Source organism: Balearica regulorum, chromosome 24 (genome assembly GCF_011004875.1).
Source record: "Balearica regulorum gibbericeps isolate bBalReg1 chromosome 24, bBalReg1.pri, whole genome shotgun sequence".
Taxonomy (NCBI): Eukaryota; Metazoa; Chordata; class Aves; order Gruiformes; family Gruidae; genus Balearica; species Balearica regulorum.
The window spans coordinates 6369805-6387924 of NC_046207.1; the positions used below are offsets into that span (position 1 = coordinate 6369805).

The window sequence follows — 18120 nt, forward strand, 5'->3', positions numbered from 1 at the left end:
GCCCCCTCAGCCGCCGCCGCGGCGCTCGAGTAGCCGCTGCCTCGGGCTGGGGCTGAGGCCCAGGCCCCGCCGCCGCCGGTGGACGCGGCTCCCGCTCCCCTCAGCCGCCGCCGCAGCGCTACGTGGCCGCCGCAGCCAGTCTCGCGACTCCGCCGCGCGGGCGCGCGCCGAGGAGGTGGTTGCTGCGCGGGGCGGGGGGGGGGTGGGGGTGGGTGGTGGAGTGCGCGTGTGCGCGAGCAAGGGAGCGCGCGCGGGGCGGGAGGCGGGGGGGGGGGACACCCATAGGCTGAGGGGAGCGGGGCCGGCGCGCGGCGCCCAGGGGCGCATGCGCTGTCGGGCGGTTGCCTCGCTCCCCTTCTCCCCCCCCCCCCGCCCGCCGCGCGCTGTTCACCTCGGGCTGCGGTGGGGCCGGAGGGGAGCGCGGAGCGCAGGTGAGGCGCGCGGGAAGGGGGGGGGGGGGAAGTTGCGCATGCGCGGGGGCCGGCGCCCCGCGGGGCTCAGGTGAGGCGGAGCGCGGAGGCCGGTGCGTCGGCGGGAAGGCGAGGGAGGGCGCCGGCTCCCCTCAGCGGGGCCGACCGTTACTCCGCTGAGGTAATTAGAGAGGCCGTCCTAATTGCAGTCAGCTGAGCCGGGCAAGCTGTGGCGAGCGTTCCGCTGCGCTGCGGCTAACCCCGACCCACGCTTTACCTCGCTCCGCCGGCACCTCTGTCCGGTGAAGGCTCCTGGTCGCAGCCCTGCCGCCGGGAATAGTGGCCGTAACGGAAGCCGGATCGGCGCAAAGTCTCGGGCCCCCGCTCCTCACGGGTAAATGGGGATAGCGCTTCACACAGCGGCTGCCGTGAGGGAGCAGCTGCGGCCTCGGGATAGGAGCGCCTTGAAGGGGCCCGTGTGTCGTGTAGGGTGACAGCTGCCCCTCAGGAGCCAGGTAAGACCTTAAAAAAGGCCTCATCAGTGAGGCCCTGTCTGATTTACAGTAGCCAGAGGAGTCGGTCGCTTCTGTTATGTTATGCCAAACCCCAGCTCCCACTTGTTCAACCTTCCTCTCCCCTTAAAATACTAATAACTACTTAACGCTGGCCTGTGGTTTCTTGGTTACACCCACCTGCAGGGCCCAGGCCTGATGTATGAGGGACATGTGACAAGAAGTAAAAAAAAAAAAACAAAAAACTTTTTGCTGGTAGAGCTCCCTGTTGGTGGCAGGTATGGGGCTCAGAAAAGGACGTGGGGAGGGTCAGGGCTGCCACTTCCCAGGCTGGCACAGCACTTCGCAGTGGTACCACCTCTCCCAGGAAGCTGTGAAGCCTACTCCATAGCCCTGAAAACCACTGCTGAGCGCTGTGTAGGAGGGAAGAGCAGTGCTGTGGTTTAGGTTTGGCGGCGGTAAAAGAATTAGCCAGAGTAGCAGAAACAGGAAAAGGGGGAAGGGCACCAGCCCTTTTGGTAGTATAAGCTGCTTCCCAGAGACTTCAGGAATCTCTTGTGCAATGTAGCTTTGGCTCCTCTTGCCCACCCTCAGACTTGTGTTCCTGCTGTAGTCCCCCTGTTTAAACTCTTTAGTCCACAATCCCTTCTCTACCTGTGGTTTATTTCCTCATCTGCTTTGTTTGCTGCAAATGCCCCCCTAACAGTGTAGGGCACTCAATTGAAGATTCTACAAAAAAATCTATACACCGTCACCCCCCTGAAATGTCATGTTACATGCTGGCATATTTGACCTACTCTTGATTATTGAACATACAATCCAGATTTGAGCTCCCTGGGCAGAGCAGGGATTGGGGCTGTCAGAGTTCACGATCAAATAGAAGGGGCAGGGTAGGCTGGGGAAGCCCCATGGTGGGATCAGAACAATGTTGCCAGTTTTCTTCCTTGCCCCAGCAACCCCTGCTGTGGGGGCATGGGAAAGGAGCAGAGCACGGCACACTTTGCTCTGACCAGCCCCATGGGAGCTGTTACTAGCTGGCTCAGTTCAGAGCAGGCTCCAGGCTCTTCTAATCTCAGCTGAGACTGCAAAGTGGGATAGCCAGGGGAGACCCTGGGCTTTGAGAGCACGGGTAATGCTCCATCTCAGCCCAACACCCTTGTGCAGCTTCTTGAGAAAAAAATAGTGTCAGGGGATGTGGTGCTGCTCTTGGTTAACTGTGTGCATGTGAAGGATGCCATGTAGTAGAATTTCCTGCCTTGAAAAGAGCAGGAAGAAAAACGCTGGGGACCTTTTCCTTGGAAGGTGAGTGAACAAGACAGGAATGAATGACAGAGCCCCTCTTCCAAATGTGGGATTTCAGCAGAGGGACAACTGAGGGACATTGGAAAACAGTGGGTGCTCTTGTCCAAAGGAGCACAGATGAGGAGTAAAGCCATCAACTATTTCAACACCCACAAAGGCAAAGCCACTGCTGGTGCCCATCCATGGGACAAGAGTAGGCCAGGGCCTTGATGATCAGTCTCTGCAGCACAAGGAGAGCATTTGGTCTCCCAGGCTGTTTTGCTGTTCCCTGTTCTCCGATATAATCTGTGATTTTCTAACCTGGCTTCCTTACCGTGAGCCTGCAGCATGAGGTCCCCTTGTGTTGAAATGGCTACTGGAAGATTGCAGGGGCCTTTCCTAACAAAGGTGCTCTGTGTCCTCAGCTTCACATGAGGGTTATTTCACTGCCCCCAGATAAGAGCTATGCAGAGATTAAAAGGAAGTGTTAAGTTCCTCTTTCTCACTGGACACCATGATTCTGCAGAGGGGGAGTTTAAAAAAAATAAATAAATTTGGGACCAAGTGCAAATATCCTTGGACTCTGAAGGGCTTCTGTCATGATGAAACCAAAGCACTTCTCCTCATGGCCCTGCTGTGTCCTGTCAGCATCGGTGGCGGCCCAGGGAAGAGACAGTTGCAGAGGGGAGTGGCTCTTCCTATCCTCGCTGCGTGGTTTGGCTCCTGAATGCCCAGGGCACCCTGCAGTTGCACACTTTCTTCCCTGGGTGTTTAGCTAATGGAGGGTGACAGCTCCTCATGCTGCTCCCAGGGACTGATCCAGCTGAGAGGCTGGCTGTGGCACTCAGCCCTGTTCCCACAAGGAAGCCTGTTTCAGCTATTTACATCCCTCTCTTTGATCTAGCTTTTGACATGAAAAGACATGTCAGCCAGGTAAAGGGAAACAAACAAAATGCAGCCCCACATCTCTGCTTGCACATGATCCGCTCCCTAGTGCACACCTGCCTCACAGCCACAGATCCTTATCAGCCCTCCAATTTCCTTGCTGTCATCTCTGCTTTCCCTTCACATTGGTGTATAACTTCTAGGGGCAACTTTCTGCATCTTGTTCCCTGCTCGCTAAGATGCTGTGACTTATTTGCCCCCTCTCTCTGGCATTTCCATTCTCTAGAGTACGACAGGTGTGGGAAATGCCCTCGCGTGTCCTCCTCATTGCATGCTGTGCCAGGGACAGGTGATACAGATCTTCATTTCCTCCCTAAACTGCTGCAGTGTTTCAGCAAGCAGCTGTTTGCAGTTCACTCCAGAAGTAGCAGCAATACAGCAGTAGGTGACATTGTCCCTCCCTCGAAACCAGGTCTTTTTTCTGCTAAGCAGCTTAGGACCTTTCAGAGTGAAAAGTACAATAAAGGTGTGAGAAGTTGCTGGGCCAGGGGCCACAGACACAGCAGAACACAGTGTTACCCACCTCTTTTTTTTTTCCTAGAGGACTAGATGTTCTAGACTTGCTGAGAAAGCAGTTAAGAGTATTGCTGAGATGCAGCTAGCTCCATGGTGGGGATAACCACTAGCACCAGCTGCAGAATAGCGTGGGGGAAAATCAAACAGAGGTGAACTACTTTTATCAGCGGTTTATTTTCCTGTGGTGTGGGCAGGCTTCTTGGGTTTGCAAGGCTGGGTGTTCCTGAGCAATCCCTGAGCTGTCTGCTCTGGTTATCTTATATGGCTTTCAGGCAGTAAACCAAGGCTGGAATCCTCCTGTCTGCTCAGTCTGGGGCCTGCAGACCCCTGTGAGCTGTGCTGCTGTGAGATGGGGCCCAGTGTACAAGAGTTTACCCAGGCAGCGATGGCTCTCTGCTTTATCTGGACTCCTGCTGCAATGATTTCTTGGGAAACATGACAGCCAGTGAACCAGCCCTTCTAGCCCTCTTTCTTCCTATAGCCAACAGGGAGATGGGCTGCCTTCCTGCTGTCCTACCTGCCTCCTCCTGTGGTGAGAGGTGACTCTTGGTGGCTTGTTGGTGCTGGTGACAGGGCTGGCACTAAGCAGGGCCAAGTGGAATAGCACTAGCCCTTCTCCACATCCTTGGTGTTTTGCTGAGGCCTCCACATCACAACAGTTCTTTTCTGGGAACAGCCTGAACTGGGCATGACTTGACACTTGTGAGAGAACGGTTGCAACGGGGGCTTTTCTCCTTCCCCAAGGAGAAAGGCCCTTGGAGCTAGGTGCTGCTCAAGGACCCTGCAAAGAACAGGCCCTGCCCCACCAGGAAAACAAGCCAAGGGTGAGAAGAGAAACTGAGGCATGGACAGGGCGCTGACACCTTGCTGCCCCAGTCTGCAACCCAACCAGTTGACACTCAGATTAATGCTTTATCTTTTAGATATCCTTCTATGTCCTGTGGGATCCAGGATCCTCTCAAGCAATGGGAAAGGAAGCAAAAGGAAAACAAAGGGTTTTTCCTGCTAGCTCTTGTCACAGGAAGCCCTGTACTGTCTGAGGGAACCACCACCACTGAATGCAGAGTTGCTGGGCTTTGAGACTATACAGAGCAAAGTAGAAGTTCAAGCAGAGGAAATTCCTGTTCCCATTCTCCCTTCTCCTTTACTAGTTCAGTGTAAGGCCACAATTAAAGATTAACTGCCTCTAAATAATATTGCAGAGTTAACACCCACCAGCATCTCCTTATGCCCAAGATTAGACCTTTGAAGCAGCAGTGTACAGACGGTTGACATGCAATAAACACCTGAGAAGCAGAAATCCAGACTGATATACCCACTGGTGGTACCAGTAGCTTTAATTCTGCCCTTCTGAGAAGACACACTCAGCCCTCCCTGACAAGTGTTTTAATGCTGCAGGCACCTGGGTGCTGAGGGGCAGCTCTTCAGGGACCGGCACAGCCAGCTGTTTCAGCATGGCTTTACAGGGCCTTGTGCATGAAGGGCTTGAACGCAGCCTGGGCAAGGCAGCAGTAACAGCCTTGTAGAATACAGAACAGCCTGCAGATCCAGGGGTGGGTTATTAACTTTCTTTAGGGTACTGAGGGCAGAGTAACATGACTGGATTTATCAGAGTCATTAGCCTCTGCATAAAAATCATGCCACAAAAAAAAAAAAGTTCTTTGGGGAGCCTTGGTTTTGCGTTTATTTAAAAAAAAAAGTAAAATACAGATTCTAAGATACAGCAGTTGGGCAAGAGCAGGATGGGAGTGAAGGAAACTCACAGAATTGGGCTTTCACTCTTTGCTGTTTAATCCACTTTGGTGTTACGCTGTAATCTCAGGTGGTTTCCCCAGCAGACTGCCTACATAAGGGAAGTTCTAGTTTGTCCTGGGGTAATTGTTAACTGGAAACATCACCAAAGGCTGAGAGGGACATTTCTGTTCCTGCATTAAGAGCACCTCTGCTCAGGTCAGCATCAACCCCTACCAGAGCAGTGCAAGTAGGGTCCCTGTACATTGGCTGGTGAGGAACAAACTGATTTAACTAGAGTCCTTTCCATTCACACCCAATCTTCCAGCCTAGCTTTTTGTGTAGAAACTTCCATCTGGGTTTGAAAAGCACCCAGGAAAAGCTGTGTTTGGGAGGAAGATACTGTAAGCGACAAACAGAGCTGTATTTACCAGCTTTGCAGAAGGTCAATGCAAGACTTACCCCGTGAAAGTGATGTTTGAATTAATGTCTCTGGGATAGACTCACCTTGTTCAGGCTTAACCCCTGCTTCCTTCCTGTTCTTGCCTCTGTTGAATATTTTTAACCTACCCCTTCAGAGGCATCCTGCACGCACTCTTTCCTAGCCTCCTCCTGCTCTTCCTGCCTTGCTGCCCCTACCAGCACGGGGGACACGAACACGTCTTGCAACTGGCACCTTCCACTGACTCCACCTTCTGCACTGCCGACTTGTAGCTCAGTTTGGGGCACAATTTCCCATGCTCAGGCACAGGTTTGGCTTGTCAGAGTTCAGGGATAACTCACTGCAGGTTTCCAACACAGTCCAGATGAGCATCGTGTGCAGATCCAGTGTGGGGAACCCCAAATGCTGTTTTTACAGCAGCAGGTTTTTTATTGCTTTCTATGGGTGGGGAAAGTGAACCCAGCATGGCTGTGGATGAGCATGTGGTTAAAAGAAGTATCTACCATATTTTTCTAAGACATCAGATGCTTCACTTTCTCTGGAAGTTTGTTTTGCATCCCCTAGCTAGAGTTTACTTTATATCCTCTGTCACTTACCCTGATACTTCTCCTGCTTCACCAAGTAGAAAACCAAAGCAGAAAAAAGTCGAGTCATCCCTAAGTAAACCTGACCTAACCTCTGAGAGTTACACTAGTGTAAGTCAGGACTTGCTGGACTGAAGTCAGCTCAGTTCTGCTGATGGAAAGCAGGCATACGAGGAACGTCTCAGCCCCTAGTGCTGCCTAGTGGCAGGCAAGGAATAATTAAACCAAATTTGACCCTAAGAATTGCTCCCCATCTCCCAGCCGAGCTGAGCTCCAGCCTGGCTTAGGACATTATATCCTACCCACTTCCAGAAGTGCTTTCTCCCCCCGCACACCCCGCCACATCCTCTGTGTTTCAGGACAGAGGCATTTTCTGCTAGATCCACTTGGATATAAACAGCACAAAGGAAGCAATAAGGAAACTCCTCCCTATCCCTTGCTCTAACCACTTCAGACATGCTGCCAGCTTGCTGCAGGGTACAAATTATTACGAACATGGGGAGCTTCCTTACCTGGGGAGGCTTCGGCTCTGGTGCATCTGTGACTGTCAGGGAGCAGATGCCCATTTCAATGCAACAGCCGTGCTGCAAATTACAACTGCTCCAGAGTGCCTGTCCATGTGGTTGCTTTCGGTCTCCTCTTCACAAGTCAGGTAGGCTGGTTATCTATTAAATAGGGAGAGAACACGTGTGAGAGAGAGGGTGAACACTCAGAGGAAATCAGACAGTTTCCTGTTTGTTTATCATGAACAAAAGCTTGTTTGGCTGGTCTGAATGTTGCTAGCAGGCTGGCCCAGCTGCTGCGGGTGGTGCAGAGCTGAGCTTTGTCACTAGCATGAAAGGAAGGAGAAGTAAAGCAAAGTCTCCCAGGAAGGAAAAAAACCAGCAAACCCCAACAAAAACCCCAAACATCTCTGGAGGTTTGCAGCCAAAGCAGAGCAGTGGGCAGGGAGATTTCACCTTGGCTTATAGGGGTCTGATGCGTGAAGGTGGCAGCCAACTGCTGCTCTTTGGTGTCGAGTGGGAGATGCATTCTGGCAGCAAAGTGGGCTGCAGTCCCCCTCATACAGGGCCCTTCAGTGGCCCCAGCAGGTCTTATATAGCCCATTACCAGCAGACTTTGCCCCAAACCTGATCCAAGTAGCTTAATTTTTGGGCTGTATTCAGATAAATACAAGTTAGGAGTCTATGCTGCCATTACTCTAATTGCTCTGGGGCCACAAAACTACAGGGCTTCAGATTAAAAAAACCTGCCAAGCTTTTACCAACACTGGGCCCTCCAGTATGAATTCATCATATTAACGTTCTGGACACGAAGACTGAATGCTGTTTTCTAATGTCAGGCTAAAACAACTTGGACCTCTGAAGTCATGCCTAGACATTTGTCGTTCCTGTCCACCCTGAATTAGTAATAAACTAGAGATGGTCTGTGGTGGGCAGGAAAGGAGGAATGCTCAAAGGGCGGCAGGGAGACACGCTGCAAAGCCAACCCACCCTGGGACCAGTGTTAGAAAGGGAGACGGGCGTTTGCACCTTTCAGTGTGCTACCTTAGGCTAGAGGAGTTAAAACCTGAAGTGAAATGGGCATCAGACTGAACCCTTGTCCCTGCCTGCCCAAGTTGTTCTGCCCGTCAGACAGCTCTCGTGCCAGCTTGTGCCTTTTCTTCTTTGCCCAGAGACCGCGCTATTGTGTTTGCCCTTGTCCACGTCCACTCCTTGCGTCCTCTGCCCAGGGCAGGGTGACCTCCCTGCTCACCTGTCCCCACGGGAGGCTGAGGGACACCCTTTTGTCCCCACTACCCTTCCCATGCAGAGAGCAGAATTGCTGCTGCCATCTGGTGGGAGAGCAGCCTGGCTGCCGGCCTCTGCTGCTCTTCAGGTTGCGTTCAGCTTCCCTTCTGGAAAAGGTCCTTCCTGGCTACTGTGGTCTGTCACGGTCAGGAGCAAAGATGTAACCCCTCCATCGCTCGCCTGCAAAACACCCCCGGCCCCAAGACTTTGGTGCTAAGTGTAATAATTTGTTGTAAAATGGAAAGATCCAGGAGTACCTGGTGCGAGTCAGCTCTGGGGAGGGAGAGCCTGACAGAAGGGCATTTATTTCTGACTAGCGAACACTCGGGCAGAGGTCTGGGGCAGAGCCTTTCTCTGAGTAAATTTTCAGGCCATTTTAATTAAGTTGCTTAAGGAAGCGTGTGCTTTCTCCAGCCCAGTAACACTCCAGCCTTGCTGGGGAAGCACTGGCTTTATGCAATCATGTTGTCTTTCCTCCAGAGAAAACCAATTTCAAACTAATTTGATGGGGGATTAAAAGTTGTCAAATATACTAAATTCAAAGTGGTTTCTGCAAATAGGTGGCAAAAATGAAGAGAAACCGACCACAGAAAACATCCCCCTCCCCACAGCAAGACTTTTAGCGTGGCTGTAATCCCTAACAAGCAGCAGAAAGCCTGCACAACAGAGAACTGGTGTAACTGCCCAATGCAGGAAATTCTTTGGTGAGACTTGTACCATTGTTTCAGACAGCGGGAGTCCAGGCACGACAGCCAGACCACAGGCCCACTGGCTTCTCTGTTCACAGAAACGAACCTGAGGTTTCTTCACCTCCCTTTCAGTGGCATCATCCAGCTGCCTCCCACCCGTGATCACAGCTTACCTTGGGCTGAGGTGTCTCACCCAGAAGACGTGGCACGTGGTGGTCATGGAGTACTCTGCCACAGCCAGCGGTTGCTCCTTCAGGCATGGTCACAAGACAGGCCCTCTCTGAGGATGAGGTGAAGTGGGGAGATCTGCTGTTTCTGGAGCATCTCCAGCACCTTCACAGACATGAGAGTTGCAAAGAGCAGGCAGCCCTTGCGATAGCTCTGCCCTGCAGCTGGGAGCCAGCCCCTCTTAGGCCAGCAGAAGGCGGTGACAGTCGCAGGATGCCAGGCTGATCGAATGGTTACGCAGGCTCTCAGGGAAGGCAGAGCAGGACCTGCACAACAAAACTGCTCTCTCTGCCCTCAGTACAAAGCCATATGTCTTGACCGTTTCTCTTGTTTCTCCATCCCAGGTTGCGCTCCACTTTGACGAGCAAGTTTTTGTTACTGGATTATTAAGAGCAACAAGGTTAGAAACGCCAGAGAGGGTGGGGACGCCTTGTTTGTTTGAGCAGTGAGGGCGGCCTGCCTTCATGTTACCCAAGCCCGAAGCTCTTTCTATTGCCCTGACAAGTAGAGCCCTGAGAGCGAGTGCTCACACCCTGCTAACACCTCCGGAACCCTGCGAGGGAAGGGCCAGCATCCTGGGAAGAGGAGTCCAGCCTTGGCCAGGAATGCCAGGCAGAACAGTCCTTGACTAGAGAGTCTCAACTTTTTGTTTTTACATCAAGGAGTCTGCCAACACCTGAAAAGTTTGGTGGAGGATGCCTGGCAGTGCTCGCTCACTGCTGCGCAGCTCTCAGAGCAACACCCCAGCAAGCAGAAGGCTGTTTCCTCACCCAGTATCCCTGTGCGGCCCACACAAAACCACATCCTGATTTTAGGGTCACTGTTCCCATCTGGAGCCAGGTAGCTCGATGATCCACATGGTCTACAAGGCTGAAGAGCAGCTATAAACACAATTTAAACAAGGGGTTCAGCTAGCACCCACCGAGACAGCTACAGGTTCAAGAGCAGCTTTGAAGTCTGGCAAGTTCATGGCAGCTTTAGGCATTAAGTGAGGCAGAGCGAGGGTAAAGGAGCAGTTAACAGCCAGGGAACATTTGTAAAAAGAATTACACCCAAAAGCAAAGGAAATGGTGATTAATCAGACCCAGGGGCCACTGTTAGAGCCTCAGACACCTCCTGCAGAGGCCAACAGAAAAAGCAGCAGGAAACACTCCACACTCCACTGAAAATGCAGAGCTGGAGGGAGAGAGGGAATGCAGAGCCACAGAAGCTGAGAAGGGATTTCAGACACACTGTTTTGAGCTCAACACCTGGTGCATGAAACTCAGAGAGAGAAACACAGGAAACGCTAAGGGGGCTTTAAAAGGAGCCTTGGGAGAGAAGTGGAAGCTTCCTTACAAGTGTCTGAAGCGGTAAACCAGAAGAATAAAGAACAAGAGCACTGGAGGGGGGAGAAGTCTGGAAGTTATTTGGGAGTTATGGACCTGACTGCTCAGCTGCTTAAAATATTTTGCAAGCTCAGGCACCTCATCACTGCAAGAGCATACCCTGCCCAGCACAAAAAGCAGGCAAGTCTTTCCATTTTGCCAGAGGCGAGGGCAACAACCCAAAGTGGCTGTGTGATGACGAAACGAGCCCACCACTCAGCAGCTTTCCGGAGGACTCAACATCCTCAGGGTAGCGATGACACCCACCTAAGACTGCGTTGCTCAGGGATAACAGACATCGTATGAGCACCCTCTTTGCAGGGTGGGGTTGTGCCAGGCCAGAGCCGTGCCTTCCGACAGCTGCTGACAGGTTTGAAGTTCACTGTAGGCTGTACCTGGTACAATACACCCCCATTTTGTTTCCAACAGCAGTGTTGAATCAAAAGAGCACTCTGGAAAATGTATGTACATGCAGTAAATGACAGCCTGAACTGTGCACGAAAAGCAATTAAAAACCCTCACAGTAACCTCAAGATACTTTCAGCCTTACCTCCTTGTTTCAGGAATTCAGCCTAAGAATCATATTTCAAGATTTTGTCAAGACCTATCTGGATAAAAGTCGCTTAGCACAGGCAAATAGCACCAGCATGAGGGGTCTTGCTTCACTGACCCAACCTTCATTCTTCTGAGATACATTTTCAACAAAACAAACAACGCCACGCTACTACACTTGGGACCGTGACATTTATTGAAGGCTGGTTATACAATCTCACCCATCACATCCTCCTCACAATTCAGTTTCCCTAAATAAAAAGAGCATTGATGTAACAGAGAATTCTGCCCACCTCCAACTGCCTGAGCCACAGAGCACCGAGTCATCCCTCTGTCCCAGGTGCTGTCTGGAATAGGTCAGCTGCCACTTTCACTGACCTTGGTGAAGAACCAACGCTGCACAACAGGGCAAGCGGCAGCAAAACAGATCAGCATGTGGCGGCGGGGGGAGAAGTGGAGACGTCCCGTTTCCAGCATGCACATGAGAAGCATTTCCTGCAGAGGAAGTATCTTCTCCATGCCTGAAATCCATCTACTACGTAAAGTGAATCTCTGCTATTCTCACCCCCAGCCACAATCCCCTCGATCTGTGCCTCCAGCTATCAGTGCTATGGTTCACACAGGCACAACAGAGCCACCATCCTAACAGCTGAGATCTCCTTTGTCTCAGCTGACACCTGAAAAAAGACCAGCTTGACTGAAGAGTGTCCCTGTTCCATAGTCCAGGACCTGCAAGTCTCTATCGACCCTGGCTCAGCCAGCCTAAAGGCACTGAAGCATCGCTGTGAGACCGGATTGATACAGCGCTCTTGTTGTCAGGGAGTCACCTGGGCTACCTGTTTGTCCCAGGAGCGAACAGATGAAAACTCTGCTCCTGTTGCTCAAACTGCCGGGAAAGGGGCAATTCTCAAACCTAGCTTAATGGTCAGTGGAGCTGCTGCTCTGACCGTACATGGGAGGAATGCAGGTTTGTTGTCTAGAGTGTTCAGTTTTATTTGATTAAGAATTAAAAATGGGTTGAATTTTAATTTCCTCTGCTTTTACCAGTGAGGAAATTGCAAAGATTCTTTTGGAAAGGGCTGATCTGGTGGGTAGAGGTGACCAGGCTAGCTATGGCTGCAGAGCCAGGTTCACTGCGGCAGCTGGAGGAGCACAGACTGTCCAGAGGGCAGATAGGTGATGTTGCGGGACCGTGAGAGCTGGTACGCGATGTCTTCGGCTGCCTCCAGCTTTCGCAGCTCAATCAAGCCATCGCCTGCAGTGGCCAGCGAGTTGGCAATCAGCTCAGCTGCTTTTGAGTCTCCCTCAGCAGAGATGACAGCCGCTTTCTTCTGCTGTTCAGCCTGAAAGTAAACAGATAAGAAGGGGAATAAGCAACAGAGAAAACAAGAGCAAAGGAGAAGGAAGATGCTATTGTCATGTTTAGAATAGACATTCCCACTTCACCACCCTACTGTTCTTTTCCCCAGTAGGAGAGCTAAGATAGAAGGTGATTTTGTTTTACAGCTGTAGTCTGTCAGACTGTTTTTCTGCCTACTGTGGAAAAAAGGTTGAAAAATCATCTTGGAAATTGCCTTATCAGTCTTAACCTCATGAAACATTAACCCACCTAAGAGCACTCCTGGTGGAAAATTGTCTATGAAAGATTTGGGAACTTCAGTGGAGTTAAAACCAGGTCAGATAAACACTTGTTTACTGTTTAATCATCCTGGCTGATTGCACACATCTTACTGCGTCCACTGGATTAATTTTGGGTGTAGTTGCAGGTTCTTGCAATCTTGACAGGCATATGTTCTCAGCTGTACTGGGGTACTTTAACACGACATTGATTCTGTGGATGCTCACCGAGATCCACAGTTGATCTGAGATTATGTGGTCTTACACGCAGTCGGTAACACTCCTATGACACAGGCCCCCATGCCCATGATGTCAAACACCATGCAAAACTCACAAACCTCTCAACATTCACAAACAGCAGGATCACTTGGGTCGCAAATCTCAACCCTGAACCCCATTTCTAACTAACACCTCCTCCTGAGCGTTGTTTCCTCCTTCCTCCTCCGTGCAGACATTTCTGTTCAGCACTCCAGTCAGACTGTGACACAGTATTAAAAGAAAAAAAGACCCACAAAGCCAGCCTTAGGCTTTATCTGTCCAACAGTCATATGCCAGAGCTGAGAACCGTGTCAGTGTTATGACCCTAAGTGACAATCATTCAAACAGGTGAGATGTTCAATGCAAGCTAGAGTGGGAGGAGATACCAGCAACCATTTCCAGGTTTCTCAGAAGGACAAGGTACCTTTTCCACGATGAATCTGGCTCTCTCCGCTTCTTGCTGGGCCACTTGCTTCATTTCCACCGCCTCCGTGAACTCCTTGCCAAAGGTCAGATGGGTCTGCAGGGCAGAAATCAAGTAAAGTCCACAACGCTGACAGTTTACAGCAGCAGTGCTGTGACCCATGCAGCTCTGGGGGGAGGCAGCCTGCCTGCCTCAGTGCAATGCCAGCATCCCTAACAGAACAGAAACTGGGACAAGCGGGCCTCCCCACCTAGTTTTGAAGTCTCAAGGGAGACACCACAGTGCAGCTCCAGTCTAGCAGACCAGTAACACCAGTACCTTCAGAGACACGCTACACTCTCCTGCCACCACCGCTTGCTCGAGCACCAGGCAGAGGCAGCCCGCTCGCCCAGCACTCCCCTCCCGAGGAGGGGAGCACCTTTCGTGCTCTGCTGTGCTCAGCCCGGGCTGTTGGGACAGCTGCAGGCTCCGGGGACGGGACAGGGGGAAAGGTGAATTTCCCTCTGTAGTGTGTTCAATGGAAAGCACCAGAAACAAAGACTCAAAGCTCACGTTTTGCAGAAACAAAGTCACCTTCCTGCAAAGGCTTCCTATAAGTTCAAAGCCAAATGAAAGAGCTCGTTTCCCTTTCCTCTACACAGGCTTTCGAGGGAAGTCCCAGAAGAGAGAAGGAGAGGTGCACATACAAGCCCGATTACAACAGATTTAATTTACAAAGCTTACAGGGAGATAGGAGGAGGAGGGGAGAGCTCCCTCCTTGAATAGTCTTAAGATGATGACACAGCCAGAAGAAAACCTAATATTTTGTAGAAAAAAGAATGCTATCAGAAGCAGGTATTTACACTACCTCCTCATGCCTAGCACTTTCTTTGTGTTTCAGGGTGCCTGTGGAACAGCCACCTTCTCTAAAGCAAAGAGCAGCCTGATCCTTCCCCACAGAAGCATTTGCTCTTCATTTTAACTCTAAGAGCCCAGCAACAGTGAAGTCTGTCACTAAGCCAGAGCAGCGGAGCCTTCAAGGGCTTGCTCAAGGTCACCCAAGGCCAGCAGCAACACCAGAGGTACCGACTTGAGCTGTAGTTGCTACATCGCACGCGACTGCAGGCAGACAGACATAGTCCACATGTCCAAGCTTCAGCCATCCACTGATTCTCTTCTCCACTGCTCTTATTTGGGCACACACCAAAGAAAAAAAAACGAAAAGAGAGAACTCTTACCAAGGACACATCATCCAGAATGAGCCCGAAGGTCGCTGCTCTCTCTGTGAGGTCTTCACTCACTTGCCTCGAGACCAGCTCTCTCTGAGTAATCAATTCTCCAGCATCAAAGCGAGCCTGAAATTGAGATGGAGAACAGTGAGAAGAAAGCTCCAAGAAGCGACAGATTCTCCACACCCTGCCTGTCTTTGCACCCATGAGCCCCAGAGTTAATCCAATTCTCCCAAAGCTAGCAAGCACCGAGCTGCCCAGGCGTCTGAAGTAAGAGAAAGACTGAACGACTGGGAATTCAAGCGTAAGCTGGAGGGGAGGTTGTCCAGTTGAGAACTTAACCTACAAGCTGGACTGAAGCTGGTTAGTGATTCTTTGGCAGTCAGCTAGGGATGCTTCCAAAACCAGAGGTCTGCAGTGGGCTGAAATCTAAGATTACAGGAGGAGTGACGATCCCAGTCTCCTGACTCCCAGCCTGAAGAGCAGAGCTAACAGCTGAGAGCAGGTAACGAAGAAACATCCTTCCATCCAGAGATCATCCAACGTGAATCGAGTCAGTATGACTGAGACACAAACAATTAGCGTAGCTATAATTGGCTTTTCTGGGTGGCCGGAAAGAGAAGCCTTATTCATATTCCACAGTCCAGCAGGTCCCTCACTGCTGAAAAGAGGGGGGAAAAAGCCCAGCAGCTCTCCCGCTGTCCTTACCACAACAGACTTGAGGATTTCGGTTGTGATTGAGGGCAGGACACGCTCATCGTAGTCCTCTCCAATACTGGTGAAAATCCGCGGTAACTGGGCAGTCACTGGTCTAAACAGGATACGCAACGTGATGTTCACGTTCTGTAGATCTGGAGGAAGAGAGTCACCGGTTTAGTGGCAAATTGCAGGGACAGGAGACATCCCCAAGTTTTCCTCTCCAGGGTAACTAAGGGAGAAATGATAAACATTCAGACTTCTTTTTGCCAAAGACAAATTATTTTTACTACCCCTTTCACCATGGGATCCAAATCCTCCTTACAGATAAGATTTAAGCTTCATTTTGTTTGTGATGCAGGGAATTACTCGCCCTACTGTAAAGGCAGGGACGTTATATTTAAGGGACGGCTTACAGGACTGAAGGAAGGGTCCCTTGATCTGCTCTGTAATTAAGAGACACATCAAACCGTTCCTGACCCCGTGCCAAGCTGGACTTGGCACACATGGGTTCTCCATAGCCAAAGAGGAAACTCCCACCCAAATACTCAATTTTGTGACAGTTCAAGATCACAAAAGTCTCGACTGTGGTAAAACCTTTTCTGCTGTCTGCCCAGCCGCTACCTGAGCGGTGGCGGGACAAGCCACAGCGCATCGTCACCTGGTTCACTTGCTGAGTCCAAACACTCACCTTTGCTGCCGGTGATCACAGGAATGTTACGGGGCCGAGAGCGGCAGTCAAAAATGATGGGTTTCTGTACCCAGGGGATGAGGAAGTGGGTACCTTCTCCTACCACTGTGTCCTGGACCCCACGGAATCGGTCAAAGATAACAGCTCTGTGGCCCGCATCAACTAGAGGAGAAAACAGTGCGTCACGCGTGGTATCGCTATCTGCATCCGCTGTACCTGCGCACCGCCCAAACCTCCTCCGTGGAAACGGCCCACCGGGGATAGTTAAAGCCTTTCGCTACAGGAGACCGGTGAAATGAGATCGTTCAGAGCAACCAGGCAGAGAGAAGATACAGCCGTGACTCCCAGCCCTCAGTCTGCTCACCACAGCACCATCTAACTGACAGCTTTCCAGGGAAGAGACCCTGCAAATTCTCTTGCTTGTGCAATGCACGAGGTATAAAACAGCCCAGCAAGGCTTCAGGTCTATTTTCCCCCAATACCATTAGCAAGAAAAGCAGAAAGCAGTGAAGATACTGATAAAAAAAAAATAAATATTAAAGTCAACCATAAGCACTCAGCATCTCCCACTCACCATTGTAGAGAGCAGAATTGACAACTCCACCTGCAACGGCCAACCCCAGGCCCAGCTTCCCAAGGCTTTCAAACACCTTCGCAGCCATTTCACACGTCCAGCTCCAGCCCCGTCACAACGTCCCTCCTGCAGAAACCCGCAGCTTGCCAGAACCGCGTTACGCAGGCAGGGGTGCACAGCCCCGCCTAGGGAGCGAGGGTTAATCCCCTCCAGAAAACCCACCCCGCAGCAGCAGCGTTCCCCTCAGCAACTCCTTCTCCCCCTCAACAGCCCCCTCCACCCGCGGGCCCCCCGCGTCTCCTCCCCGGGCTCAGAGCCCGAGGCCTCGCAGACGTCCCGCGTGTGTGGGCAGCGCCCCTTCCCCCCACCCACCCGCGGATCGCGCCCCTCTGCGCTACCCCGGCTCCCCGCTCCAGGCCCCTCCGTACCCCGGACCCGCCCCAGCCGCCTCCCGCAGCCCGATTCCCCCCCGCCAGGCCTGCCTCCCCCCGCCCCCTCCTAGGCCTCTCGCCCCCGGGACAGGCGCCCCGTGGGCCAAGGCCCCGCTCCCTCCCGCACGGCCAGGCCCAGGCCCAGGCCCAGGCCCAGGCCCCGGCCCCGGCCCCGGCCCCGGCCCCGGCCCCGGCCCCGGGACCTACCGCGCCCTCCCACCCCGCTCCCCTCCTGCAGCGCCCCTGACCTCCACATGAATGCGCGGCCACCCCCTCCAGCGCGCCTGCGCGTCGCTCCAAGACGCCCGCTTCTCATTGGCCCCGCGCCTCTCCGCGGCATTCTGGGACGTGTAGTTCTACTTGTCCCTTCCAGCCGCCGGGCGGCTTAAACGACTCCCGACGAGCTCCGCGGTGGCCCGCTCGCTGAGCAAGGCCGCTTTCCATTGGTCGCGGCTTCCCGCTGCCCGCAGGGCCTCTTGGGAGCTGTAGTCCCGGCGGAGGGAAGCCACGTGGGGCGCGGGGCCGCGGCAGAGGCTTGCGAGGGGCCGCCGTGTGCCCGCTGCGCCCCCGCCACGGGAGAAACCAGCCCTGGAACCGGCCTTTCCCGGTACTGCCTGGGCAGAGGGGCGGCGGGTCCTGGCGGGGCGGGGGGGCAGCGGCGGGTAAACGGGTTTGGAGAAGCGGCGGCAGCGCCAAGGAGGGACCCCAGGCGTCCGGCCGCATCCCCCGCCCGCTGCCCCCGGTGCAGGCAGGGCACCGCCAGGCGCTTCGTCCCCTTCGGCGTGAGAATGCAGAGAGCCCCCGGCCCGGCCCCCGGCCCGCTGCCGGGCTGCGGTGCTGGCAGAGGACAAAGGGCCCTTGTTCCCCCGCCGGGAGCCGTCCCCTCCCGCCCCGCCGCCCCCCGGACGGGAGCGCCGGTGCCGCTAGAGGGAAGCAGCGCTCTCCCGTCAGCTCCAGGAATCCTGGTCAAATAGGGGAGGAAAAAAAAAAAAGGGGGGGGAAAAAAAATCAGCTCGCTGCTCAGGGAGACCCCAGAGGAGCCGCCCCCCCCCCCCCCGGCAGCGCCGTCCGGTCCCCCCCGTGCCCCCTCCCCTCCCCGGCGGGTTCCCCCGGTGTGACACCGCTGGGCACGGGGCACTTCATCACCCCCCGGCCACGGTCTCCCCGACAGCAT

General features: G+C 53.0%; 1 protein-coding gene and 1 long non-coding RNA gene across 4 annotated transcripts; one reads left to right on the plus strand and one right to left on the minus strand.

Moving 5' to 3' along the window:
- Nucleotides 1-36: 36 nt before the first annotated feature.
- Nucleotides 37-12755, plus strand: LOC142605076 (uncharacterized). The gene is made up of 2 exons (XR_012838832.1): nt 37-175; nt 9473-12755. It is a non-coding gene; the product is annotated as an uncharacterized LOC142605076 (long non-coding RNA).
- On the minus strand, nt 11221-17251 carry PHB1 (prohibitin 1). Of its 3 annotated transcripts, none has more exons than XM_075775190.1 (7): nt 17195-17251; nt 16516-16641; nt 15942-16103; nt 15263-15405; nt 14564-14680; nt 13347-13442; nt 11221-12390 (listed from the first exon to the last, which is right to left on the minus strand). In XM_075775190.1, the coding sequence occupies exons 2-7, from the start codon at nt 16601-16603 to the stop codon at nt 12178-12180; spliced, it is 819 nt and encodes a 272-aa protein (XP_075631305.1). In that variant the 5' UTR covers nt 16604-16641; nt 17195-17251; the 3' UTR covers nt 11221-12177. The 3 variants fall into 3 exon arrangements, with proteins under 3 accessions (XP_075631305.1, XP_075631306.1, XP_010295959.2); XM_075775191.1 differs by having other exon boundaries at nt 17154-17202; XM_010297657.2 differs by lacking the exon at nt 17195-17251 and having other exon boundaries at nt 16516-16681.
- Nucleotides 17252-18120: the final 869 nt, after the last annotated feature.

What these genes read in the sequence shown, in the direction of transcription:
- PHB1 (XM_075775190.1), bottom strand. Translation starts at nt 16,603, where the DNA reads ATGGCTGCGAAGGTGTTTGAAAGCCTTGGGAAGCTGGGCCTGGGGTTG. An exon ending in TGTGATCACCGGCAGCAAAG is followed by an intron (nt 15,406 to 15,941) that starts GTGAGTGTTTGG and finishes CTCTTCCTCCAG; the next exon opens with ATCTACAGAACGTGAACATC. An exon ending in AAATCCTCAAGTCTGTTGTG is followed by an intron (nt 14,681 to 15,262) that starts GTAAGGACAGCG and finishes TCTCAATTTCAG; the next exon opens with GCTCGCTTTGATGCTGGAGA.